General features: G+C 44.5%; 1 protein-coding gene across 4 annotated transcripts; it reads right to left on the bottom strand.

The window, feature by feature from the left end:
• Positions 1-267: 267 nt before the first annotated feature.
• LOC135394306 (E3 ubiquitin-protein ligase RLIM-like) lies at positions 268-27,427 on the bottom strand. 4 transcript variants are annotated; one of them, XM_064624994.1, is made up of 9 exons: positions 27,184-27,427; positions 23,011-23,065; positions 19,931-20,049; positions 19,153-19,276; positions 17,918-18,082; positions 15,465-15,706; positions 12,649-12,917; positions 9,241-9,540; positions 268-469 (listed from the first exon to the last, which is right to left on the bottom strand). In XM_064624994.1, exons 2-9 carry the CDS (start codon positions 23,052-23,054, stop codon positions 425-427), a joined length of 1,308 nt encoding a protein of 435 aa, XP_064481064.1. In that variant the 5' UTR covers positions 23,055-23,065; positions 27,184-27,427; the 3' UTR covers positions 268-424. The 4 variants fall into 4 exon arrangements, with proteins under 4 accessions (XP_064481064.1, XP_064481065.1, XP_064481062.1 ...); XM_064624995.1 differs by lacking the exon at positions 27,184-27,427 and adding an exon at positions 26,756-27,155 and having other exon boundaries at positions 19,153-19,273; XM_064624992.1 differs by lacking the exon at positions 27,184-27,427 and adding an exon at positions 26,756-27,152.
• Positions 27,428-27,449: the final 22 nt, after the last annotated feature.

Genomic DNA, 27,449 nt, shown 5'->3' with positions numbered 1-27,449 from the left:
CTAGGACAGTGGATGACACACTTGTGAGTGAACACCTCCCTTGCAGATAAACAGCATGCGAGTGGGGAGCAATCCCTTGGGAGGTAACCCTGCATCTTCCGTGCCATTAAGGATTGGGAATAGTGGAATTGTACTCATTATGCACCTGCCTTCCTTGCTGAAGTCGGATGTAAACTGACTCTAGTGAAAATATTCTTTTCCTGCAAATTAGTGCCTACTAATAGTGGCAAAAATAGCGAAGGAAAAATGAAAAGCTTGTGGCACTCATTTCGAATGTACGCATCCTAAGCAACTTTTGCCCAGGCACTTTATTATGATGAACACAATTCTTCAAACTAGAAACTGAAGTCTTAGTACACATCAGTGTTACTGGTCTTGTGACAAAGAGTTGAATGTTGAGCTCGGAGTTTCCAAAACGTACGATTCACTCCAAAGCTTCTTTGCGGCAGAGAGGACATGTGCTGTTGCGCTAGAAGAAATAGAAATGTGACCACACAAGGTTAGTTAGCCACACGATAGTTGGCACTCTTGACACACACACAGTGGTAAGAACTATGGGTAGTTTCATTTTAAATCGAACAACGTGTGAAAGTCGTATTTTTTAATTCGCCCAGAAAAAATATATGTTAGAGGACAGCTCAAACGACGCAAATTGCGCCACGTGCGACGCTCGTGCGTGTCGTATTTTCCGCGTAGGAGAGGGGGAAAGTCTGATGCTGCTTGAGCACGCTTTCTTCTGGACCGACTTTGGCGGGATCTAGCACCGCTAATTTTATGTCTACGAACTGGAGGTTTTTTGTGATTATAGGCTGCACCATAGACACTGTCGACAGTCACCCACAGAACTCTGAGAGCCACAGATTTTCTGTTAAAAAATACCAAACTTGGCGTAAACGTTCAAAAAGGCCAAACTTTGTTACCAATTTGCTTCATGACGGAACCTCTGAGAACATCGAGCTTAGTGCCATTCGATAGGACATTGAAAGAGCTTTCGTGCTGTATAGAGCTCATTTTTCTCAGCCCAGTTGTTTCTGTGTTATTAGCTTGAGAATCACACATGGTAGGCGAAAATTGCCAATGTTGCATCTCAGTTTTCTCAAAAATGCCATCTTCGATTTCCTTGATTATTTTTCAAAAGGTGGCGTCATGTCTCTACTTTAGGCGCCAAGTGAGACAATCTTTTATTTTTGCCTGAGAGATGCGCAGCGATTTTTTTTGTCAGGCAAGGTGCACGAGGCTGCGGCCTTGCGCGCCCCACTCACGAGCACGAGACCTTCAACCTCTTCTTTGCTACAAGTGTCCCGCTGACGGAGAAATCAATGACCACACTGCGTGAGCTTGTTGTAGTGTCCCCAGAGCATCACTTAACGTTTACCCAATGGCCTCCCAGTTCCGTCAGGCTCATTCAAACCGTGGGAGAGTACATGAGTTGTCTGTGCGCCCTTGACGAGAATCCCCAGTTCGACGAACATGCCGACAAAGCAGTGAGAAGAAACGAAGCGCTTCGTAGAGATCTTTATCCACGGGTAACATCTTAACTTTTGTTTCAGGTTGCCGCCAGTCCCCCAGGAAGTGTGAAAGTCACATCCTTTTCATTGGTAAAAGAACGAAAAACGGAAGTTTCGAAAAACGTAAAATGTGCCCATTGCGAGACCCCTGCAGGTGGTGGCTGCCACCATTGGATTCGCATCATCCGATAGCTTTACACATGTCCTTTCACATGATATAAAGTGAATGGGTTCAAGCGCATGGATGCCAGAAGGAGTACTGAAGACCACACCGAGGGTTTAAGGTACCTACGGCTACCGGAAACGAGGGATTTTAGTTGTGCGTTGTTCTGTCGGAAATTTGGATTCCCACGGTGACACTGACACATCTCGGTGAGGGCTAACGTGTTACACTTGAGAGCAGCAACTGTCATCACAGCGGTCTTACGGGTTTTGTACCACTCGTCGTGGTTCCGAAATAACGCTACGGAGCATAAAACTAATTAAAGAGAGCATGCACACCTTCGGAACTATCACTTATTGCGCCCAAGCTAAGAGGCGACTGCAACCACGCGACCACAAGTTTGTATTCTCAGATGTTGTAACTTTCTGTCCCCATGTGGCCGTAGTTCTGCCTTCTTAATATTAACTCGCACGACAGCCTCATAGCGTGCGTATGTGGAGGCTCAAGCACATGTGCGGGAGAATAGTGAATATGCGCACGTGCGTGCGACTCCCATGAAAGTGCGTAATAGCAAGTTCAAGTCGCCCACGAAAGTATTGCCCTGCGTCTCCAAAGGAAAAAATAAACATACGTACCATAAGTGCAAAATAAGTACATAATGCAACATCTGGGCATTGAATTACAAAGCAAAGACTACGAAGCAAAACGCGCTCGTAAACATACGAAGAGCGCCTTTGTCTGGAAAAATCGCTCCGCGGAAAGGTAGACCTACGTCTCAATCAAAAAGAGAAAAGGTATTTTACCAGCAGCGCAAAGTACCGGCATAATTCTGCCCCTGTGGAATAAATCGTGAAAAATATTCCGGCTTTTTAGAAATAATTAAGATCGAACATGCAAAATTTTCGCGTACCACTCGTGGTTTTGCGATACTTGGCGGACAAGGAATGCGCTTGAACCCAGTCACTTTATATCATGTGAAAGGTCATGTCTAAAGCTATCGGATGATGCTAATCCAATTGTGGCAGCCACCACCTGCAGGCGTCTCGCAATGGGCACATTTTACGTTTTTCGAAACTTTCGGTTTTCGTTCTTTTACCAATGAAAAGGATGTGCCTTTCACACTGCCTGGGGGACTGGCGGCAACCTGAAACAAAAGCTAAGATGTTACCAGTGGATAAAGATCTCTACGAGGCGCTTCGTTTCTTCTCACTGCTTTGTCGGTATGTTCGTCGAACTGGGGCTTCTCGTCAAGGGCGCACAGGTAACTGAGCCTGACGGAACTGAGAGAGCATTGGGTAAACGTAAAGTGATGCTCCGGGGACACTACAACAAGCTCACGCAGTGTGGTCATTGATTTCTCCGTCAGCGGGACACATGTAGCAAAGAAGAGGTTGAAGGTCGCGTCCTCGTGGGTGGGGCGCGCAAGGCCGCAGCCTCGTGCACCCTGCCTGACAAAAAAAAATCGCTGCGCGTCTCTCAGGCAAAAATAAAAGATTGTCTCACTTGGCGTCTAAAGTAGAGACATGACGCCACCTTTTGAAAAATAATCAAGGAAATCGAAGATGGCATTTTTGAGAAAATTGAGATGCAACATTGGCAATTTTCGCCTACCATGTGTGATTCTCAAGCTAATAACGCAGAAACAACTGGGCTGAGAAAAATGAATTTTATACAGCACGAAATCTCTTTCAACGTCCTATCGAATGGCACTAAGCTCGATGTTCTCAGACGTTCCGTCATGAAGAAAATTGGTAACAAAGTCCTGCCTTTTTGAACGTTTACGCCAAGTTTGGCATTTTTTAACAGAAAATCTGTGGCTCTCAGAGTTCTGTGGGTGGCTGCCGACAGTGTCTATTGTGCAGCCTATAATCACAAAAATCCTCCAGCTCCTAGGCATAAAGTCAGCGTTGCTAGATCCCGTCAAAGTCGGTCCAGAAGAAAGCGCGCCCAAGCAGCCTCCGGCTTTCCCCCTCTCCTATGCGGGAACTACTACACGCACGAGCATCACACGTGGCGCGATTTGCGTTGTTTGAACTGTCCTCTAACATATATTTTTTCTGGGCGAATTAAAAAATACGACTTTCATACGTTGTTCGATTTAAAATGAAACCACCCCTATGCAGCAGACTGAGCCACTTATGTGCAGGGGTAGTTTCATTTCTAACCGACAAATGGCAGCCGGTCATATTTTCGCAGAAAAAATATTACTCAGTGCAGACAGAAAAACAAGCCTGACCACGGGACTTTACACCGTTCCATTCTCAGTCCCGATGACTGAATGGGTGCTATGTCACTGTTTTTTTTTTCTTTTTTGTGTGTGTTGTTGTTGTTGTTCAACTTTGCAACGCTATGACTCTTTGGAATAGGCTCCCTACTTGACGCAGCAATTTTTCTCATGACCGAAGGCTTGGTACTCCTCGGTTCTTTATCACTTAGCTGGTGTATGTAGTGCACAAAAATTCAGGAAAAAAACAGGAGAAAGATTCCAGAAAGCGCTACAACGGATTCCGAGCGCTATCACTTGAGCGTTATTGCTCAAACTTTACTGCAACTTTTTCCAGAACAAGGAGCATGCTTTGTCCTTTCATTGGATGTAGAATGCAGCCGGCATTCTACCTTCAGGCATTCTTCGGGCTGACCTTCAACTTCAACTGTCTGTATTCCTTATTGCATTGAAAGCATTGAGCGCATTGACATAGGTTGGTCAAGAAAATTACGTGAACCTAGTGCAACGATGCTTTGTTATCCCATCCCAGGAGAAATTTATATAGTTTAGTACAGCTCATTTGAGAACTTGTTAGTGCACTTCATACAGCAGAAACGTTTGGTACAAAATAAAAGCTTAGTACGATTGCAGTTGTTGCTATGAGATCCGCTGTGATACTCAGGTAGACGTGTAGAAATCGAATTGAGGCAATTCCCTTCACGCTGTGATACTCAGCATTACGCACTGGCATCAAATGTGGTCTTTCTCAGATTTGTGAATCTGAGTTTTCGTTATTTACAAGGAAAATAGTCCCCCTCAGACTGTGCACTCTGACTGTTTCAATCGTTTAGTGCGAGGACACTTCATGCTCGCCTTACAGTCACATTCAACAGCTTCCCTGAGACAGAAATGACTGCTAGCCATCAAGAGAAAAGTTCAATGCTGACACAGCACAGGTGTGTTCACGGCACCTCAAAGAGACTGACCTTGTCCCAAACATGCCAAATGGAAGACGAGACCTCTATAAATTTGCTGTGCCATCAGTCTTCCATTGAAGAAGAAGCCAGAGAGAAAACTACCAAGGGAAAACGTAGATGCAAAACTATTGATAAGTCATCGATAGTGTCCAGAAACATAGATAGTCTTAGGATAATTGACCATCGATACTTGCCGCAATCGTACTAAGCTTTTATTTTATACCAAATGTTTATGCTGTATACAGTGCACTAAATAGTTCTTAAATGGACTGTACAGAACTGTCTAAATATGTTACAGCATGGCACTAAAAGAGCAGCTTTGCACTAGGTTAACAAAATTCTCTCCCCAAAAATCAAAATGACCGTGGTCTAATGCAACAAGGAATCCAGAAGCCCTTTTACCTTGCTTGCATTCCCTTATGAACCCCTTGTCTCACCATGTGAATAACATAGTGAAACAGCATATGTGTGAGGCAAGACACGCGATAGAACAGCTGAACGTGAGTCGTGTGTATGACTCTGGTCAGGGAGGGAGCCTCAGACATGGCGGAATTCCGGAGGCTTCCGTGCGCACTACAGAAGGGCGCTGGGTTTTGCATATCATCTATTGTTCCTTCCTTTTCGACAAGAAACCACACTTTGTCACTTTGTCAAAATTGTGTGGTCCATGGTCAGATCCAGCCCACTGGAGCTCTTCCCTGAAAGCTCTTGTGATCTTTTTGGACATGCACACAATAAAATTTACAAAAATGCCCTGAAAAAGCAGCTATGAGCGATACTGATGACCTGCTTATGGTGGTGCAACAAGAGAGTTCCGGCCCTTCATCCTGGCATGACATAGTCATGTCTGTGTGACCTAGGCCTCCATGTAGAGTATTACACTAGGCCTGAAAGCTTCACGTTACTCCCACAGAAAACTTGTGCCAATATCAGTTTACTTACTTACCATACTGGTGCTTGCTAAGTTGCCCAGAATGGTGGCAGAATCGTGTGGGGGCGCGTTTCGGGAATATTTCGTGGGACCTTAATTTTGCGAATTCGTGTGGAACCGGATGGAAGCGGAATCACGGGATCATGACACTGCCGACAGTAAACAACGAGAATTAGCCAGCCTCTACACGCCAGCTGGCTTATAGAGGCTCACCGTCAACTCAAATCCCGTAACAATGACATACGTGCTGGTTTTGCGAAAGCAAGTATCTGATGATGATGATGATGATGATGATTCAGGCTTTCCTGGAGTACGAGCAACGTAGGCCATAATGTGCCAAGACAATGGTAAGGAAAGTACTAGTTAAAAGTATAGGGATTCAGTTAAGATGAATGTGTACAATTAAAGCATCAAAGGGCATAAAATAAACCATAAGACTACAATGTGCTTAAAAGACCAATCTTGGAAGAAGTTAAAAACCTGTTCAAATGGCAGAAAGAAAGTATCTGCAATGCCAAGTGATATACTATGCAAATAAACTAGTACTGATATTGAAGTGGTGTTTTAATTATAGAAATGTTTGACAAGAACAAAGTGTGAGAATAAAGGTCGTCAAGTAAGTCGATCTGTCTTTGTGGAACTCATATCGTCTTGAATTCCAGTGCCCATATTTTTTCATCCCCGCTACCTATATTTCGCGGAACCTTAATTTCGCAAAAAAAAAAGTTTGATCACGAAATTGCGAAAATTAAGTCCTCGCAAAAATTTATACTTTTACAGTACGTGAAAAATGGGATAATGTGTCTAAGAGTAATAAAATACAGTCAAACCTTGTTATAGCGAAGTGTTGTGGGAATTACAAAACTGTTCTTTATATCCTATTTTCGTTGTAACAGTACGATACAAAAAACTGTAAACCCTGCTTACCAACTTCGGAATATGATGCCAGCCGTAACGGCAACTGACATGACGAAACCAAGACACAGTAAGGTCACTCCATACACGTTTATTTATTGCGCAGATTTTTTGCTGCTTCATGGCGACCATATTATGCACAATGATGCCTTCGACCTTATCAATGCAATGAAAGGCCTCACAGTTCTCTCGAAGACACCATCAGGAGCGTCAACATGTCCTTAAACGCGTGAACCATGTTAAGCATTTCCAGTTTTGTTGAGACAGGCTTCTCCGCGTCTTTTCAGTCTTCCACGGTGTCGTCATAATCCCTAACCACGATGTTCGGCTTGTTAAACAGGCTATGATTTCCACATCAGTCAGTTCGAGTGCCACAACAACGGCTGATACAAAATCAGCCAACGTAATGTCCTCATGTCCTTTACGTTCAAGCGTATCCAAACATCTGGTTGGAGTTGCTCCCGTTAATCCTACAATCCCATACTTCGCAGCAGCATTCTTGTTTCGTCATGCCGCGGCAGATGTCCCTTAGAATATCCATTTTCATGTCCAAGCATAAAGCTGATAAAGCCTTCCGCTTTCGAGACATTGCTGTGTAGATCCGACGATAAACCAAAAGCATGTGGACAAACAGGCAGGACGTTATGGGAAACATGTACAAGTAAAGTGAAGGGCTCCAGTGTGAGGGAGGGAGTGACAGAGAAAGGTTAGGAGTGCGCAGCCAACAGAGACTTCCCTAGTTTATTGGGGTCACCCTTGCTGCCTTTTCGCTCCGAAAGCTAATCCACGCAACAACTTGCGGGGAAGGTACACTGTCTGCCGTGTCACAAACATCGGAAGGGCAGCAGAATTTGGAGGTCAAGCTGAGACACTTTGTGTTAACCAATACAGTCAAACTCCTTTACAACGAAACTCAGGGGACAGCAAAAAAAATTTGCAGTAAAGGTATTTTCGTTAAAAAGGATGTCCATTATTGGACCTATAGGGCTCCAGGGGGACCGCAAAAAAATTTGCTGTAGTGGTATTTTCGTTAAAAGGGTGTTCGCTATAAAGGAGTTTGACTAATTCCACCGACGGAGGGGAAGCTTAGTTCGCTATAAAAATAAAATTGCCATAGGAATAAGGTGTGACCAACCAAACTGAAATAGAACTTCGCAATAACCGATAATTTGTAGTAAGCGAGTTCGCTGTAACGAGGTTTGACTGTGGCAATTTATAGCATAAATTTTGAAGAATTCAATTTGAGCAATAATTGGAACATATGTGAATGTTCATATGTGCACGCAATAGCAAAAGTGTGATGACAACGATTTGTGTCCTCTGCTATGATAATCGGCTGTCACAGAACGTTCTGGCCGACGGCTAGCGACGTACATTACTTCAAATTAGCATTCTTCCTCAAATTTCAACGGATTTAACATTTACATGCAGGCGCAGTGGTAATGAACTACACATGAATGGTGTACACAATGCTTGAAACCACACTGGGGAGGAGAGGGAAGTGCGCTATAACCGTATGTGCCATGTAGAGAGCGCTAATGTGGCAAGTAATTGATCTAGGTGCGACATAGCATCAGCATTGGGAAAATTAATCTGCTACACAGATGGCCTGGTGCTACTTTGGCAATGAAGGAGTTGAAGAGTTTCTAGAGCGAGTGCACGTCAAAGACCTTTGCATGCACTGCTGGTCAGCTAGGATAATTGTTCTTGTGCATGTTATTTGTTGTGCAGTACGCCACAGCCACAAATGAGAAATTCGATCACTACAGTAATCATCCTAGCAAGCATAACTGCGAGCACAACATGCTCAAGAACAACGTGCAGACTTTTGGCCACCTTGCCTGGGCATCACATCTGTGCCATATGCGACATGCAGTGACGGGGAGTACTTCAAGTACCAAGTACTCAGGTACTACTTCAAGTACACTTCTGAGTACTTGTACCTTACTGTAAGTATGTTTCAAATTGTGTACTTTGTACTGTACTTACAGTACATTTCTCTAGTGCATCCCTATCAAGTACTCATGTACTGTTGGAGACACGGTTGTCTAAAATCTCCAGCCCGTGGCCGAGCAGTCCCCTATCGGCAATGTCGCGCACGAAGCAACTATACCATTACAGTCTCCGAGGTAAGGCCACGCAGCACCACCTGTCGGGAGAGAGTACCATCGCATTCTCAGCATTGTCTGCTAGAAAGAGCAGTTCAGCGCGGCCTCCCCTCGGGGAGGGTATTGGTATAGTTCCTTCGTGCTCGACATCGCCGATAGGGGATTGCTCCGCTACGGGCTGGAGATTTTAGACAACCGTGTCCCCAACAGTACCCAGCTGAGACTCCACAACAATGGGTGCATTAAGTAGGCACCCCTGAACACACACTTAACGCGACACAAGCGCCAGCGCGTCTGCGGGTACACCCCATCACACACCACGGGTTGCGAGTGGCACATCTGCGGGTGTGGTGCAGGCATGAATTAACCTACCCGCACTCGGACCTATTCATCGTATATCCAAACCACAATGATAACGATTTAAGACCTAACCTTGAGCCACTTGTCGAGGCAGCCCTTGTGGTACTCATGGAGGCAGGGAAGGGTGCGCACAATATTGTTACGCTTGAAGTCCTCCAGGCATATGTGGCAGGTACGTTTGTCTGATGCCAGGTCTGAGCCTACGACACGACGCGTGGGCAGCTGCGCAATTTGCAATGCTGTCAGTCCCTGAGGCACAACCTCCCCGAGAGCTTCTCCAAGCTGCACCAAGTGCTCGTACGCGTCGTCATCTTCACTGTCACTGTCGAAGAACTCCAAGTGACTGATTAAGGGTGCTTGCAGGGTATCCAGCTGAAACCATACAGGGTTACAATAAATGTGACAAAGTCATTTTTGCACAGGATGGAATAGCAAAGGAGCACAATGCGAATCAGAATGCTCTGCATTATTACATGGCATCAATATGTGCAAACTGTTTGTCATTTATGACTAGACATGTTCGGGTCTAACCCTTATTTTTTCCCTGCATTTACCCTTCAAATAAAACAATGTTTGGTTAAGCCTGATATTTACACCCTGGGTGACATTTGCAAACTCTCAGGAAAATTTTTCTTGTCTGACAATACAGAAAAGAAAACCAAAATTGGTACAGCATATCACAGTATCGATTTGATTGCCAGCTTATTAAATTCGTGTACTACCAAATAGTGTCCAGCGACTGTAACAACTTTATTAAGACGACTGTAGTTAAATGTTTTGCGCACCAGCAACAATTTAGTACAATACAACGAATCGCATGAATGGATTCCATTGTTTACTCGAGTAATTCACTTGTGCGTACTTATTTACTACGTGTCTATGCTAAATTAGAGAGAATGAAAAGTTTCTACACACTCAAACGCAACCATATAGGTACCTCAACTTTCTATCCTCTAATCCCCTTTGATGCATTTCACAGAAGCCCACTTCTCCACTCGAATAACGCACTTCAACAATGAAAGTTGTTCATCTTAGTCACAGGGGCCAGTGGTTGGGTTTTTCCATCCATGCTAGTGTTGACTCAGTAATGATCCAAGCTGCTTTAAAGTACCACTACGGACTAAATCTCGTGTCTTCAGAATCCCACCAAAGTTATGTTACTGAAATCTTCCTGCCTCACTTTAGATTCCTGCAAAATATTTTGGCTCTACGTGACACGAAAGCTAGAGAAATTTAATTTAAATTTTTGAGAACTGTGACGTCATGTTATGCTCCGACAGAGCGCCCGGCTCTCATCTGGCAACGTTGTTGCCCTTCGAGTCTTCCGGGGGCTCATTTTTTGCACTCCGGTAGCGGAGCCCCACGTGACATAAATCCGACCGCTCCGACCTTGGAGAACACACAAAGGAGGGAGAAGACATCTCTCCCATCTTCCCCTCTTTCGATCAGCCTCACGTCACTTCTTTGCACCCCTCCCCGGACGCCGGTGTCGCTGCTAGGAGACGAATGCCCTCTCCAGAACATGACATCATTGCAGTTTGTGGGCTTATGATTACGTCACTCACTCGTTGCGTCATCAAAACTTGTGGAGGCACAGCAGATCTTCAAAAATTGACAGAAATGCACAGCGTTCGTAAACAGGATTGAAATTTCGCGTAAGTCACACGTGTAGCAACGCTGCACCCCAGGCACTAGAGATCATTGACATTCTGGACTCCCAGCCAAAGACAGGGCCCTCTTGAGGCAAGCTCCAGCGTGTGGGTGGACTGGTTGTGGGAACATCGCGGTGACCTCATGGAAATACAGTGCTAAAAACGTAGTGCACGGGTGAAATGGAACATTGCAGACTTCTGGTACAGTTTGAACTTGTTACTTCCGGGGTCTAAACTGGAAAGATGCTTCGAATTTACCTCACTTCCAGATACTGTGACAATTAATGTATAAGCATCTCATACTTTGACCGACTGATTGAGTGCCATGGCATAATGAATGCTCGATCGTGAATTCGGGTTGGCTCGTTTTAAGTGTAGCACCTACTCCTTCCAAAATTCATTCTTTCCTAAAACACCCCCGTATGGAACAACCTCCCATTTAATATTGCAACCATCACTGACCCTCGCAGCTTCCGCAACTCCATATTAGACATCACTTAAGATTTCATTAAAAACTCACTCAATTTCTGCTATTTTGCTCTTTGCGTGCCGTAGCCCTTGTGTACGCTTCATCTATGCTAGCTTACTTTTTTTTCTAAAAGTGTACTTATCTTGAATCAATGTATCTCTCTCTCTTTTGTGTGTTGTTTGTTATGCACCTGACACCTGCTTTTCCAATGTAACGCCCTCCACAGTGTTTCTCAGGGTAAATAAACTGATTGAAATGTGACCGTTGTTGGCAGGGCATCGCAGGGTGGGGCATGAGCATGGAGGAGTGCAGTGAATATTGTGTATCTTTCTGCACCAATAATCTTTTGGAAAATGTTCACTGGGTGTCTACCAAATTGCAGCCTTCAAATTCCCTGACTTTTCCAGGTTTCCACTGACAATCTCAAGCGATTTTCCCGACCAAAACAAAAGGGAACTTGGTGCCTGCTGCTACACTTCGATACAGATAAACAGATCATTTATGAAGTAACAGATCATTTATTCATAATAAATCCATCATAAACAGATCATTAATTAAGCATTATTGACGCTGCCCTACTTTCTTGCCTCTGAGCTCGTCGTACTGGCAAACTGCTACTTGCGGCAACGTTGCTGCGGCGTGGCCGCTCAACCACTGATCGGCACTTATGATTTGCTGTGTGTCGCCACAGCACTTACGTGCCATTTTCCCCCCAGACTTCAGCTGCTTTTTGGTAAATTCCTTGACAATCCCCTGACTCTTAAAGTCGCATCAAAATGTGCTTTTAATTCCCAGTTTTCCAGGTTGGTAGGCACGCTGGTTCAACGCTGGCAATGCGGTGCATAAAAAAAGAAGCACCTTGTATGACTGATTAGCACCCCATTAACAGGGGGCATGACACTTTGATAAATGTGGTTCATTACATGACGAACACATTGAACTGGACTGTCGAGTACTGAACGAAAAAATTATTTTTCTACGTGTTATAGTTGCTGATAAACAGACTTTTGAACACCCTCTCGCATCACCCTCTAACGTCAGAGGCGCCAGATCTATGGCCGTTCTCACTGGCAGTTGTAGTCACGTGACCTCTCATGCGCTGCCTCATTGGCGGAGACTCCTGCAGTGGTGTCATTCTCAGTGCTGATTCTCTATGCATCTGTTACCCCCTTTGCTGTAAACGATCCCTGACCATTCAAAGACATTGCCAGTGATGACGACAGTGTCCAGTAAAACAGTGGTTGTGCACTAGAGGTACAGAAGCTGCCAATCCGAGGCTTCTTCATTGACTGCTACGCTGGCGTTTCTTTCCTCGCTTTGCAACCGCACTGCAAATGGGTACAGGAAAGATGTACTCACAAGTGACACAACAGGAAAGAGTGAGGGTGCAGAAGAGCGTCCACGGTGAGTTATGCGGCTTGTTCCAAAAGGATAGCCGAACATAAACATGCTGTCATCACTGTCATCATCGTCGTCACTCGAAGAGTCGAGCAACTGCAGGACCTCATGAATGGGATGGGACGTGGCATGTCGTTCACCCATCTCTCTCTCCTGGAGTCTGCGGGCCAGTTGTTCGTCTTCGGCAATTTGTCGCTCAACTGCACGGCTGCCTTGAGCCCGATTTCCAACTGCACGCAAAGATTCATATACAAAGCAAGCTCAAGGACTGCAGAAATCATATAAGACAGTCAAAATAAGCAAATTATCCAGGAATGGGGGCTAAGGAATTAGGATGCTAAGTACTGGAAAAATAGTAAGTACCGTATTTACTCGCATATTTTGCGCCATCACATAATTTGCGTACCCCTAGTTTGGCACGAAAAGGACAATAATAAAATTAAAAATCGCGTAATTCGCGCACAGGTATCTGGCTCGCGCGTCTCAGCGGCCGCGGCAATTGCTTTTAGCTTACCACGCAGTTTTCACAACGCCGTCAGTGCTAACAAAGTTACTGCTGTGCTTTTGTCTGATTTGCGCACACTTTTGGGTGATGGTCCACTGACACGATGGATGATACTTCCACTCGGAATTCCATACTTCCACTCCATGCGGAATGCAAAAGTAATGTGATCTATGACATCCCGCTGTCACGTGGAAAATCATACATTGGACAAATGGGTCGATGCCTTAATGTAAGGCTGAGAGAACACGCTGCCACCTTGAGAGGAACCCCAACAGGCCATTAGGGCGTCCACTGCAGTAAGTGCGGTTGCACTCCACAATTTCGTAAAACAGTGGTTAAGGTTCGTTCAGCGGATCAGCGCACGAGAGAGATTATAGAAGCCTTTCGAATAAGAAAAAGGGGGTCACTATGCGTCAGCCAGGCATCCATTACGTTATTTGATAAAGAGGTAATGTTTCTGGAGAAGTAGGACAAAGGGATTTGATGTGTAGACTGGAATGTGACATGTGGAAGATTACAACGGAGGTATTTATAAAAGGAACATGTTTCGGTGTCAATAAATTTTCTGTTGTTGGAAGTCTAGCACAATGTTTGTCTGCTCCCCTGTCAGTCCTCATTACAGTGCTAGTTTACTACGATGGATCCATACCAACTTGCCCGGTTCACCACCGTCATGCGAAAATGTATTTGCAACGGTTTAAATTTTTGCTGAGTAATTCCAAAATGCGGAAGATGAGTATGAGAAGAACACCTGCAAGATCAGCCTCCACAAGAGCTTTCCGGCAATGTCACATTTTCCACTCTCGTTGCAGCGCACTCGGACAACCGTCGCAGACTGTCGATGATCTGACCCATTTTGATTGATTGATTGATTGATTGATTGATTTTATTTAAAGTGCCCACAAACAGCCTCGGCCTTTAGTGTGGTGCACGAAACACAATACATACTCTATATACAACAGGGAACTACAGATGCATAATGCTCGCTAATTAAAGATTCCGAGATAACTAAATTAAGAGAAAGATATACTATCAAAATGTCGCACGATCAGAACCATAGTCATTATACACTTTCAATAACCGAGACAAAGGAGAAGCAACGTTTGAATGACTAATGTAGAACAAATTTCGTGCCCTTGTCCTTGTTGTACACAGAAAATTAACAGATGATAACAACATGGGACAGTCGATTTCACCGTTAATTAGTTTTTCCAAAAATCGCAAATCAATACATCGTCTTCGACACGACAATAACGGAAGTCCTATATAATCAAGAATGCGCTCATAGTCATAGTATAACCTCCTACCAATATATCTGTCATAAACAGTAGTGACCAGCTTACGTTGTACACGTTCAATTTGGTCTGACTGCGTTTTAGTCAAACGGTTCCAAACAATACTGCAATGTTCGAGCCTGCTCCTGACATGGCTCATATACAGCACTAACAAGCACCGAGGGTCAGTGAAGCCACAAGTAAATCGCGTTATAACACCCAGAGACCTGACAGCATTGTTCACAATGGTGTTCACATGTGCATTTTGCTCTGGCATAGGGGTGGTTGTTCCTTACGACATATTACTGGAGGACTCCTGCATTCTGGTACAGCTTTTCTAATTCTTTTTTTTAAATTGCTATACCGAAAACGTCTTGGCAGCATGTTGTGTCACTTTCAACAAGTGCATTGTCATCGTGCCAAAGCACCAAAGCAGCATGTACTGACGAAGGCGAAGAAGGACATTTCACCTCCGGATTGGTTGCATGGTCAACTGAACAGCTGTTGTAAAAAAGCACCTATGATACTGAAAGGAGGGGTCCAATCACGCCTGTGACATCACTGCTTGGTATCACGTGCAACGTTTAAGGACTTCTCTTCCAGGTAATTACCAGAAAATTATTGATGCAAGAACAGGACGACTAACAATATTCCCACAAGGGCAGACGTGGATGTGCCAAAGTCGTGTCTGCTTCAATTTCCATGCTGCAAACCATTTATCTGCGCTTACGGCTTCCCTACACAGTTAGTGGTCGAATCAGAAAGGCCTGCTGCTTACAATGACGAATGGTGTTTTGGTACAACCCAGTATGATCATTAGTTCATTTACTATACATCACTGTAATGCACTCAATAATTTATGACTGACATGCACAGTCACACATTTCTGGGTCTCCTTTGTTATACAATGTCGCTCCGTGGAAGCAAAAAAAAAAAGAAAAGGCAAACTGCTATCACAACTTGATGATGAAATGCAGCAAAGGTATGGAATTCCTTACGTCTGGGGTAGGAGCCCGACCGGCGCCTAGGGACGGTCGGCCGTCCCATTGGCACTAGTGCAGACGAGGCCTGCGTGGTTCTGCGCAATGGTGGCAGTGGAGGTGCTCTGCGCTCCTGCTGATGCCTCCTCCCTTCTTGTGGTATGCCAGCCTGTCGCAGCACACCGGGGCTGCTGTCCAACGTGATGTCCACCAGGCCTGAGGGAGGGCACGTTTGCCGTGTCCTGGATGACAGCGCAACACTATGCAGCATCGAGAGGTTAAACGTTTGCATCTGCCCAGAAACCAAAATGAACACACATACACCTCAATTTTATTTTACATCAGAACAGTCAAACCAGCTCCTATGGCATAGTGGTTAGGATGATCGCTTTCCACGGCGAGACTGGGAGGTAACGCAGGTTCAAATCCCTGCACCGGCTGTGCTGTTCCAGGCTTTCCCTGGGTTTTCCGGCAGACCTTCCAAACGAATGTCAGCACAGTACCCCCTGAAGCGGGCCCAGGACGCATACTAACCCCCCCTCACTCCTTCCTGCTGTCCTCTCTCCGCCTGTTCACGTTTGTACGCCGCTCATAGCCCAGTTGCTTCGCGGCGCTAACACGAAAAAAAAAAAAAAAAAAGTCATACAGTTAAATATGATGAGCAACTTTGTCCACGAAGACAAAGGAAACTGCTTTTCAGGGCTTGAGTTTTGTGGTATGTGGAATATTTCACATCATTCTAAAAGCAGGAGATAAGCACAAAGACTGTATGCCCTACATCTCTTCATATCAGCTCTAGAGGCAGTGTTACAAACAGGGAACAGGGACTCGAGCGGTATACTGTACAATTATTCAAAATCTCTTAGTCCGAACTGGCACTCGGGTCCCGTCAAAGTTACGTGTATTTCAATTGGGGAGAATGCTCAGCAGTATGAACACATGAACATGCACAACAGTTTATTCGAGCGACATTGCCCAGCTGGCTTGTTGGGATTAACATCACAAACGATGTTCATTGAGTCACAGCTGGTGAAACGAATGCCAGAGCGTATATAAGAGATTATTTTCTGTCCTCTGTGCTTTGACGCTTGCCTACAAAAAACTATTTTGAAATGAACGAGCCCCTTATATTTCCGGCATTGTGCAACCGTGAACATGCAGCAATGCCTAGCTAGCCATGACGCATCTCCAACACAGCTAGTATGTGCAGCCAACGCACCAAGCCCTCATTCGGAGCAGCTCCGTTTTATTTGAACTCCACTTTACTCGAACAAATCTTTTTGTCCCCTTCGAGTTCAGATTAAAGCGATTGAACTGTACTGATAAAATGGCATAAATGCAGGCTAGCTAGTGGATATTACCAACGGCAAAAGAAGCACATACCATGCTCCTCCATTATTGGAAACAGATATGAAAATAATCAGCTGTTATTGAATTTGGGTATTGGCTATTACTGTTGTGGGCTCCCTGGCAATGCATGCCTTCAATACTATGCAAGAGCATGGGAAGCACAACATGGGACCTTCAGAATGCATCCATTGCCCTCTTATCCCAGTCTGCATTAACAAAACTTTTTTCATTTCACCATAGTGTGGCTGTATTGTTTACTACGCTATCTTGGAAAGAGGTCTGGTTACGCCATAGGACTCTCATGATAACTAGAAACCAAGGAGGTGAAGAAGAACACTTCAACAAGCGAGCCACCATGATAGATACGGTAAGCCTAGCATGTTACAAACTGTATCAACCGCAAGCTATGTGCGCCATTCTCTCATGTCGCAACAGAAGGTTTAAACAGTACAATGTCCGTTCCTTACGGAAATGGACACAGTCCCTCATGGCAAATCCCTCATTACTCTTTCTCCCAGCTTTTCTTCTAGCCACCCTCCTTACGATTTCTATGGGTTACACCAATCTGGAGTTGCTGACTCAGAATTTCAACAGTGCACTCTACAGGATAAAGACATGTTTCTGCAGCATTTTTTAAATCGAGGATCTTAAATTTTAGAGGATTTTAAATCCTGGATATCACTGCAGCAAAATTACTTGTGTGGTGGTGTACGCATGACTTTGAAGAACCACTTATTCAAAACTGGGTGCTGACCACTGGTGGGTGACTTGTGCACCAGTCACAAATGTCCTTCTAAGATGTTACAGCATGGCCATTTCATGTGTGCCTCAGTGTGAGCAAAACTGCTTTGTTCAGACAAATTACGACATCTTGTCTTGATTTTTGGAAGGCAAACACAAACTGCAAGTACACCTTTCACATGCTGCAATAGTTTACTTTTCAAACTGTGTGGGAATAAAGGCTCGCTTACCAGCAAGACATGCACACAATCAGCAGTGCAGTGTAATAGTTAATATAGAATTCTATGGTGGGGTTTGCATGGCAGACTGGATTCCCAATCTTTGAGTGTAGATGTACCCCAATAAATAAATAAATAGACAATAAATCCATAATGCAATACCTGTTACTGCGTCTTAGATGCCGTGGAAAGGAAGGGCCTGCGGGAGGAGTTGTGGCCTCCACGACCACTGCATCCTCGTCACTGTCATCATCTAGAACCACGATAGGGGAAGTACGCCATCTTCTTTCACGGCCCATGCGACCTGACCCATTCCTGCGATGAGCCCTTGAGGAGAGAAGAATTTTCCTTTACCTCTTATGGCAGAAGGTGGGGAGAGGTGTGACCCAGAGTGGCAGAACACAAATAAAGAGCAGCTCACTCACTACAAAATCTACGTTAGTACTTCTCTACCGCATTTAGGGTCCTCGCAGCACATCGCTAGGAGCATGATCTCACAGAACCAACAAAACGCAGTCCATCACGCAGTAAAGGCTCTCCAAGATGCCGCTTTTGTGCAATTCTTGCAGTTGAATACTGCAGAAGTGTGCAACTAACATGTCATATGTTGGCAAAGGTTTGTGATGAAAAGACTCTGCTCAGCAGATAATTTTCAATATTATGCAGTAATGATCGGCAATGGAAAGCAGCCTTGTGCAGCATTATGCAGTAGGGGCTTACATGCTCCTCTGACCAAACGTAGTGCATGCAGTATGCATTCGTTGATACACATATAGCACGGGGTTGCGGTCGACACGTGCCAAACGCTTGTCGCTGACACACTAATATGTGTGGAAGAGCATAAGGGACATGTGCTGTTCCTTTGTACATTACTATGAACATCCTCCAGCAGTGCATTGATGATAGTATTGCTTCTTTGGATACACTTCAAAAGTGATTTCCTGAATGCTGTATAGGGTCACAACATGGAGGGATTACAATTAAAGGAGTTGCGACATCTGGGCCCAAAGCTATAATGCATAGACAGGGAGAATGGTTTTGTTCCACCAGCAAGTTTGCTCCTTGCACACAAGTACCATGCGACAAGAAACTCCATACAGTTCTCAGCATCAGATAACAAATAGTGCTGTGGTGTGGCCTCTTTCCGAGCACCGTTTTCTTGACGTTCTCTGGCTGCGAGACAAGTTCACCTCACCTCATTCACAAGGCTCTCACCTCACCTCATTGCACAAGGCGGATGACAAAATTAAATACACCAACATCAGCATCGTCAAAAAGTGGGACAAATGTGTTGTGCACAAGAATCAGTACGACTACAAACCCAGGAATAAATGAATATAAACAGACAGACAGATAAGGACAGATAAAAGCAGGAGGATAATAAAAGAAGATCTCACCTGGAACGATCCCTCGATCCTGCAAAGAGAAATCTCGAGGAACGAGGCGATACCATCACACATTCGTCGTTATTCATGCTGCTCTGCGGATCAGGACGTGCTGAACTGTCGCTGGAGACTGCTTCTAGAAAACAGGATAGAAATATTAATTCACATTAATTCCTTCTCACAGCCATGCAAGTCATCAGCACAACTAAGCTATACAGTCACGTCTGGCTTATCAATAACTCAGTTAACCGGAAAACTCGCTGTCCAGACTGTGTGATCAGGAACGAACTTGCTACCATTGGTTTTTTATCCAGTTATCCAGAGTTCATTATCCCTATCCGGATACAAAGCACTCGAAACAACGTTCCACATACAGCGTCATTCTGATTCGCTTACACGAAAACGTATAATGGCCAGAGTACTTGGCATTTACTGACTTTGGCATGGCCTCCGAGGAATGTTGCAGTTCGTCTTACTCTTTTACCCCCTTTTGGTCAGAGGTCAGCTACTGGAGACTGGTATATCAGGTGTTTCATGAAGTTCCCCTGCTGAGCGCGAGACTGATGACCTGAACTTGAACCGACAATGAACGCACTTCCTTTCCCACACCGAGGGAATGTGGAATCAGTGCCCGCACTGCAATTCCAATTTTGCATGTGCAGCGGTTGATAGCTTGCAATTATTTCATTTTAAAGAAAAGCTTGCATGGTATGTGTGTCACTAATGCGATCCTCCTCCTGAAAGGCCCTCTGTCGGAGTACAAAACTTATAATGAGGAGAATGTACTCACGTGTGTCAGCCGGTATGTGAGACTCTGAGCCAGACTGATCTCTAAGGTGAGGACGTTTTGCACGAGGGCTCGTTCCCCTGGAAGAGCTTAGTGGTCGACGTCGAACATCTGTGCCTGCCCTGCAAATGCACCACAAATCTGGTCACCTTGAAGCACTTCTTTTCCAACGTGTAGTTATACAGTGGATGAATTTACACAATGTTATTGGTAGAGGTGTTTCTGTTCCTCGTAGACCCCTTGTTTTTCCCATCATAGGCATGGCTATTCCACTCCTACTGGATGGCAGTATTAAGGGCCTCGAGCAAACTTTGGTATCGTGAAAGGTAAAAAAATTGCGATGTTGAGTTAGGAACGCCTCAGATAAAAAAACATCAAGGCATCGCTGGAGTATGTTTGTTATCTGTAAGTGAAGTAAACTCAGGCAGGTACGAGCTGAACCAGTTTAATGTTGACGAGGTAAAGCCCCAAAAGTATCGCAGCAAAAACGCACATGCTGATGTGTTGCACATCAACATCAGCCTGCATCTGATGACGAGGACGATGTAGTTACCCAGCACATACAAAATTTACTCGTCAAGTTCCAATCCCATTGCTACATTAAGAGAGCATGACAACACCTGAGCCAGAATGAAGGCAACAGGATGCACTTCTTAATGGGCCAGTGATATCAACAGTGCAAGCAGATCTCTTTTCTATCGTGTGGTGGTTTATGGCCGATCCCTTGAGCTCGATCTCAAAAGACTTTGCGTGAAGAGAACATTTCAGGTTGGCTTGTGCAGTGTCAGGGGCTTGAACAACTTGGCTACATGCCCTATCGTAACAAACTGTAAAGGAAGAAAGTGTTCCGGTTTCCCTTTAGTTATTTAATCCCAATGTACCAAACACTACAGAGGTTTATTCACAAGCATGGGTAAAATGGCAGCCTAAAGTGGCACATTAATAAACATTATTCTAAAATAAGTTTTAAAAATGTACTCGTAAGTTTCCCAGTCGACAAAATTGATGTCGTGCAGCCAGGAAAGTGGTTCTAATAAAAAATCGTGCACAGAAAGGTGTTTAGTAGAGGGTGAGTGGGAAGCAGTGCGGAGTACGTTACGACCCACACCCAAAAGCAGCCACAGCTGGAACGAGTTTACGACTTTTTGTAGTGGGTAAAAATGACCTCTGTGGATCCTGAGAAGCAACCTGTGGTTGCACCCAGCCGAATCTGATGACGATGATGATGTGATGACCATTTGGTGCTTAATGGCGCAAAAGCTAACCTGAAAATCAAGCTGTATCTGAATGAGTGGTCCAGTAGCTAAGGATGTCCCATTCTCTGGTATATGTAGCGTGGTATCCATCATAAGAAGTGCATGCTTGGTCAAGGCAACAAGTGACTGAACTTTGGGCCTCCTCTATTCCAGCCAGAGCCGCCTACTCCCGGAGTTTGGCAAGCAACGTCCAGCAGCCATCGTAGTTGATCAAATTGTTTGCGCATTTACACAAGTGAATGGGGTTACATGAAGTAGTCCACATCCCTCTATGAATCTTCATTTTAAAGACATCAGTCTCAATTACACCCAGCTTATTATGAGGTTTAAACTCTGAGGGAGCTTTTCTTTATGTGTAGCAGGCGGTGTCCTCCCGAGCTGATACAGTTGGCTTGGAGTCAGGTTGCCATCCATCAAAATCTTGAGAGCTTCCTTAATGCTGCAAACAGTTCGTTCTGCCAATCTGTTTGACAGCAAATGGCAGGGAGAAGTACGAGTGTGTCTGGTCCCATTTCTCTGACCAGATTTCTGAAAAGGCATACCCGCGGGAAAGTTTCTTGCAATGTTTGCGAAAATATATGACAAAAAATGTTCTTGTTGTGACCGCAGTTTTCTCAAACAGGATGAAACAGGACGAAAACGATGTGAAGGAAGCCATGATATGATGGATTAGCTCACTATATGTTAGTTTCACAACAGGCAACATCACTGTCCGACACGGGGATGTAAAAACTGATGACCCACTACGACAAGTGCCTCAATAATGGTGGAAACCGTGTAGAAATAGTCATGTGAACCCCAGTGACAATAGAAAAATGTTTTGAATAACAGTTTTCGTGCTTTTTTAATAGCCAATCAGAACTTACTTTCTGGATACCCCTCGCAGAATGGCTAACCGCATTTACACCTCGACTGGTCCAGAATGATCCATGTGTATGAGGACTCAGAGTTCAGTAGAACATGGTCCAACTAGTGATTCCTGAGATGTGGGTACAAAGGCACTGCTTTCTGCCACATTTGACAGGAACAAATTAGCTGCTTTTTCTGCTCCGGCCTTCGTTCAATTAGCACACTGGTATGTACATTGCATAGCGTGGCTTTTCTTCCTTGCTGTACTGACCCAAAAGTAACGTCTTTCTACCAAAATGTTCACAGTGCTTATGCCAGCAGGGTCAAAGGCCCTGGTCATTTAATGTAGTGTGCCAACAATTTGGCATTGTAATTTTCAACTTTCAGATGATGGGTCTTTGACTGTGAGGCCAACTAGTGGCTTGGCCGACATCAAGCTTGGCCGACATCAAGCTTGAGTTGAACATGTTGCGAGTGTAGACTGGTCTACTACTTGTACCACCAAGCTGCATACCACACTGAGCTGGATGAGTGTTCACATTTCCATTTGTGACTACTGCTACTAAAGTTCAAAAATTTCTTATTCGCTGAATTAAAGATGCTGTTAGCTTGACACAACGCAAAAGGAACGGAAGCCATCCATTGCGTCATTTGTGACTGAGCATGAAAATGGGAGAACACGAAAGAACAGATTACCACACTCCTCCAGCGAAGGCTTGCGAAAACTACACAGCTTCACATTGGTCTTTTTGAAATGCAAATAGATAGGGCATTCCAAATAAAAAGGCATTCCTGTGCTGTAGTTGTTGCTTTCACGGGTTATGTATCACTGCCCCAGGTGCATCTGATGGTGCAACATATACATGCAGACTTTTAAATATATCTGTATCACGATTCACTGCAAACAATGTGTACCATCTTAAAGGTGACAAATTGGGGAGCATGGCTTTAATCAGTACACCTTGCTGACTAACTCACCGTCCACTGGCACTCTGGTGTCTCCTACTGTCACTTCTGTCCATGCGACAATTTTCTGCAAAAAAAATTAGGGCAAGATAATGTGATTTATTGCCACACTACAATGTTTTTAGTATTTCAATAATGGGTACCCTCTAGGTTCAAGGGTAAAATGTTCAGCGGCAAGCAGAGCATAACACAAACGCCATAGCTTGCGGGAGGTCTGAGTGAATTGTTAACCTGAATGACAACCCAGAATTTTCATCTAGCTGACTGAGTTCAGTATCAAAATGACAAGTGTGTTGATCTAGGCACGTTGGTATAATGCATCCATTAGAATACAGCATGAAAAATGCGGACAAGTCCGCGCTCTGTCCTGTGCTTCTCTCTTGTCTGCGTTTTTTGCGCTGTATTCCCATGGATCAAAATGACTGGCACATTACCAGCGCAGCTCAGCCAAATATGGTGGCTTACTTCTGTTTGTGATTCAGGTTTGACACTTTGACACGCTATGTAATCTGCTATCAGTTAACGCTGTGGGTTAATGCAGCAACAAAGGGGGTATTATTTTCAGGCGAGGTAATGCAAATCCATGCCCTGCGGGACTGCGATCCACCTAAATGCATTTACAAGCAATGTTTTCCTGTATATTATAGCTCAACAGACCATGGTGCAACTTGGATTATGCCAGGCTCTCATAAGCTTATTAATGGCATCCTGCGTGCTCATCAGCTATTGAAGTATTACTATCACCATTTCTGCTCCAGCCACCCATACCGTACTACACTCTTATAAAATGGCGAGGAATCCAAGCGAGTTGGCAGGACACACATGACAAGAATCTCGAACAGAACTGGAACTTCATTACAAAACATATGTATTCAATGGGGAAGAGAGGTGTTAAGGACAGCTTTCAACCTACATGTGCAAGCAAGGGCAGCTTTGTTAATGACGTTCCCAGAGATGCAAATCATCTTCGATTCCCTCAAAATCCTCTTGAGACGTCTGGCTTTTTGCGTATGACTATGAACACATTCCATATTCCAAATTTTTAACGGGAATCGCACCACCTCGCATTGGCAGTATACTCTCAGAGACATTTGTTTATGCAAATTGCAATGCAAGATTTGCCAAATTGGAATGTCCCAAAGCAGTCCCTAAGCAGGAACGTCCCAAGGCATTAACCGATCAGGTCTAAAACCATTAAAAGACAAAAAAAAAAAAAAAAAGAACAGTTGAATGTGCCTTGAGGCTATGTGAAACCCTGTAAAAAAAGTAGCGCTAGGAGATATAGTGTGTATTGGTTAGTGCTGAACATTGTGGAAGAATGCAAAGGGAGACAGGGGAAAACATACAACAGACACAAATGCCGTCCGTGTCTGTTGTGCGTTTTCCTGTATCTCCTTCCGCGTTCTGCCAATGTTCAGCCTATAAAAAAGGCACTGCAAGGGCTTCCCATTCAGATATTGCCAAGCAAAAGAGTTTTATACTAAAAGTGTCCCCATTTGAAACGTGTCCATCGTGATACACAAAGAGCCAGATGACTTCAATAGGATTTTGATGGAGTCGAAGGAGCTTTGCAGTTCTGGAAGTGTCATTAGCAAAGCTTCTCTTGCTTGTACAGGTCACAGTCCTCTCTCTCCCTCCCCTCCCCCTTGTGTTTTAATGTTGTGTCATTTGCGGGGATCCTAGCTTTCTACAGCAAAAATATCCAAATTTTCAGTGCTAAACTATTGCAAACTTTTTCTCCACATCAAAAATTACACATATTACTTACACTGGCATAGAAACCTCGCGGCCGCAAATCCCTACTATAACATTGAACGTACAAACAGTAACACTCAAATATGACAAACGTTTGGTCATGTCCAACGTGGTTATGTATTTTCAGGCTTCGTGCATACCGTTACTTGCGCCACAAAGTGACACACCTCTCTAAGAAGCACTAAAATGTTGCATTCGTGTAATTCGTGTAGAAATGTAACTTCTCTACAATGCAACAATTAAATTAGGGCTAGATCTACACGTCTATATTTTCTTCCTTAAAGGGACGGTCGCATCCGTTCCAGTTGATTTCCAAACTATAGTGTCACTTAATTCCTCGCGGACCACTTACTACAGTATCGAAAATTCCATGAGAAATACTGGTGTAGTTTCACTGTTATTCGACGGAATACATGACAAAAGCAGACGACGGATACTGAGGGTATGCCGGAATTCCCTCTCTGGAAAAACTGGACAATAATAAAAAAAACAAAAAAAAACGGGAAAACGTCATTCTGTAACCGGCCAAATGAGACGCCTTTAAGAAAAGGAATGCAGCGGCCGTGCACGTGTCTCATAGAGTTATGGGGCATCTCGACGGCGCCTTATCTCCTCCGCGCGCCGCCCTCTCACGCCTTCAACTTACAGAGTGACTTCACGCCGCCGGATCATCTGCAGCTGCGGAGGCAGCGCTGATCTTTAAAATCCGTTTAGTTAATATCTAAGCACTTCTGGAACAAAAAAAATTAGCCAGGTAGACTGTTGGCCGATGCCGCACACAGTGGTATCAGTTTCATAGATGGGTTTCCGGATGCGACCGTCCCTTTAAGGTCCTGCCGTTGGGAACAGGAGAAAGTTCCTAATTTGCCGAATCTCTGCTCTACGTCAGCCGACACTGAGAACTGGGCCTTGAGGCATGGGCATCGCAATTCCAGATATCATGCGAGCTTGCTGAACGAGGACCTCCCTGAAAAAAGTACTGACCGTTTTTGCTTCTGCAGAAGGGTTTGGTTATGATCGGCTGTTACGAGCTACCAGAAAGCGTAGCGAAAGAATGGTCTCAGACTCATGGCAAAGTGTGTAGCACCGTTTTCGTGCAGGAGGAGAAACAAAATTGAGGTCTTTCGGCACCCCAAAAATAAAGTTTGTGAAGTTCCACTTTGAAATGTCAGATTCATGTTTTTCTAAGACCAAACTCAAGATCCACATTTTCTGCGTTTTTTTCACTACAAATTGAATCCTAGGATCCCTGATCACTTCTAATAAGGTTCAGCCCTGTGTGTCCCCTTTGTGCCACATTCTTAGGGTTGTAGTTTTGGGTATTACTATCCTCTGAAGGGCTGGTTGCCTGGATTTCAACACCACAGGTTTTTCACATTAAATTTCGTCTTGTAGTGAGCGATTATTTAGTCAGGACTGCTAGTGTTACCTTAACATGTTACGGCCTACAGAGCGTAGAGGCTTAGGTCGGCTCAATTATTTATGTGCTTAGTTCGCTAAGTTCATAATCATTACTTACCGATTCTAGTTTTACCCATCCAAACGACGAACTAAATGGATTGTGTGTGTGACAATGCCCTATCAATGCTTCCCACTTTCGCTACAGGTATCCAGTAGGCAAGCACAAAAGGCACGCAAGGTACATGGGCAAAGAAAATCGGTAATTGTTACGCGCTGACAGTGGTCCGTGCGTGCTAGAAGTAGTCTGGAACGTGAACTACTAAGAAATACGCAGATCAGTGGACTAACGGCAGAGCTATCTGCAACAACCAATTGCATTAACGACCCTGTGGCTGACACTGAATCGAACCGCCTGGAGCGATCGAAGGCACGATAATATGCAGCATGAAAATATACACATACAACAAGGGATCAAAACCTAAACTACTGTACCATATAGCACTAGTTACAAGCAATAATATGCCATGAAATTGCAAGCTATGGTTGCATGTCACGCGAACACAGCTTGCATACAGCTCTGCTGAAGACGAGTACAGCTTACCTGTTTTGTTTTCTGTGTATGATCTACTGTTCGGCAGATACCAATATAATCATTCGTAACCATGCAACAAACCGTCCATACAGGTTACAGTCGCACAGTTCCCAGTGCCGCACATCCGTTACGAGAAATCAGGCACAGCACAGCTGCCCAGCGTTTCGTGCGGTTTCGTGCACCTCCGATGTCCGTTTGATAGATTTGTGATGGTACTTCCAATCCACCAAACTGTGGATATCCTAAAGTGCATAAAATTTTCACAGAACGGTGTTTGCTAAACCATTCCAATGGCCAGTGAAGACATAAAACAAGCTTACAATGACACAAAACGGGTAAGAAAAAGAAAAGAGCATGAATCGCGCTCCCATACGATGGTTGTTCGCTTTTTCCGTACGTCCGCGCGAGAAGATAGTGCGACGCTAACCATCACTAACCATTCTGTGATGGGCTAAACAGACTTTCTAGTTCATCTTAGAGACCATCTTCTCAGGAAGTCGGATGACACGTCGTGAATAAAAGGCTCCCACTTATACTCCAACCACGTATACTTTAGTTACCGCCACCCCCAAGATGGTTTACGTTTATTCCGCTATTCCGCTCCGCCACCCGCTGCCGTGCCGACGTCGAAAGTTTTGTCAATAATGATGGAGCACTAAAAAAATCTTTCGAAAAATTTCCAAGCTCAAGTCGCTCAAGGTGT

This window comes from Ornithodoros turicata, chromosome 5 (assembly GCF_037126465.1).
Source record: "Ornithodoros turicata isolate Travis chromosome 5, ASM3712646v1, whole genome shotgun sequence".
In the NCBI taxonomy this organism is placed as follows: domain Eukaryota; kingdom Metazoa; phylum Arthropoda; class Arachnida; order Ixodida; family Argasidae; genus Ornithodoros; species Ornithodoros turicata.
The sequence above is the reverse complement of the archived record's forward strand: the minus strand, read 5'-3'. Positions and strand labels throughout refer to the sequence as shown.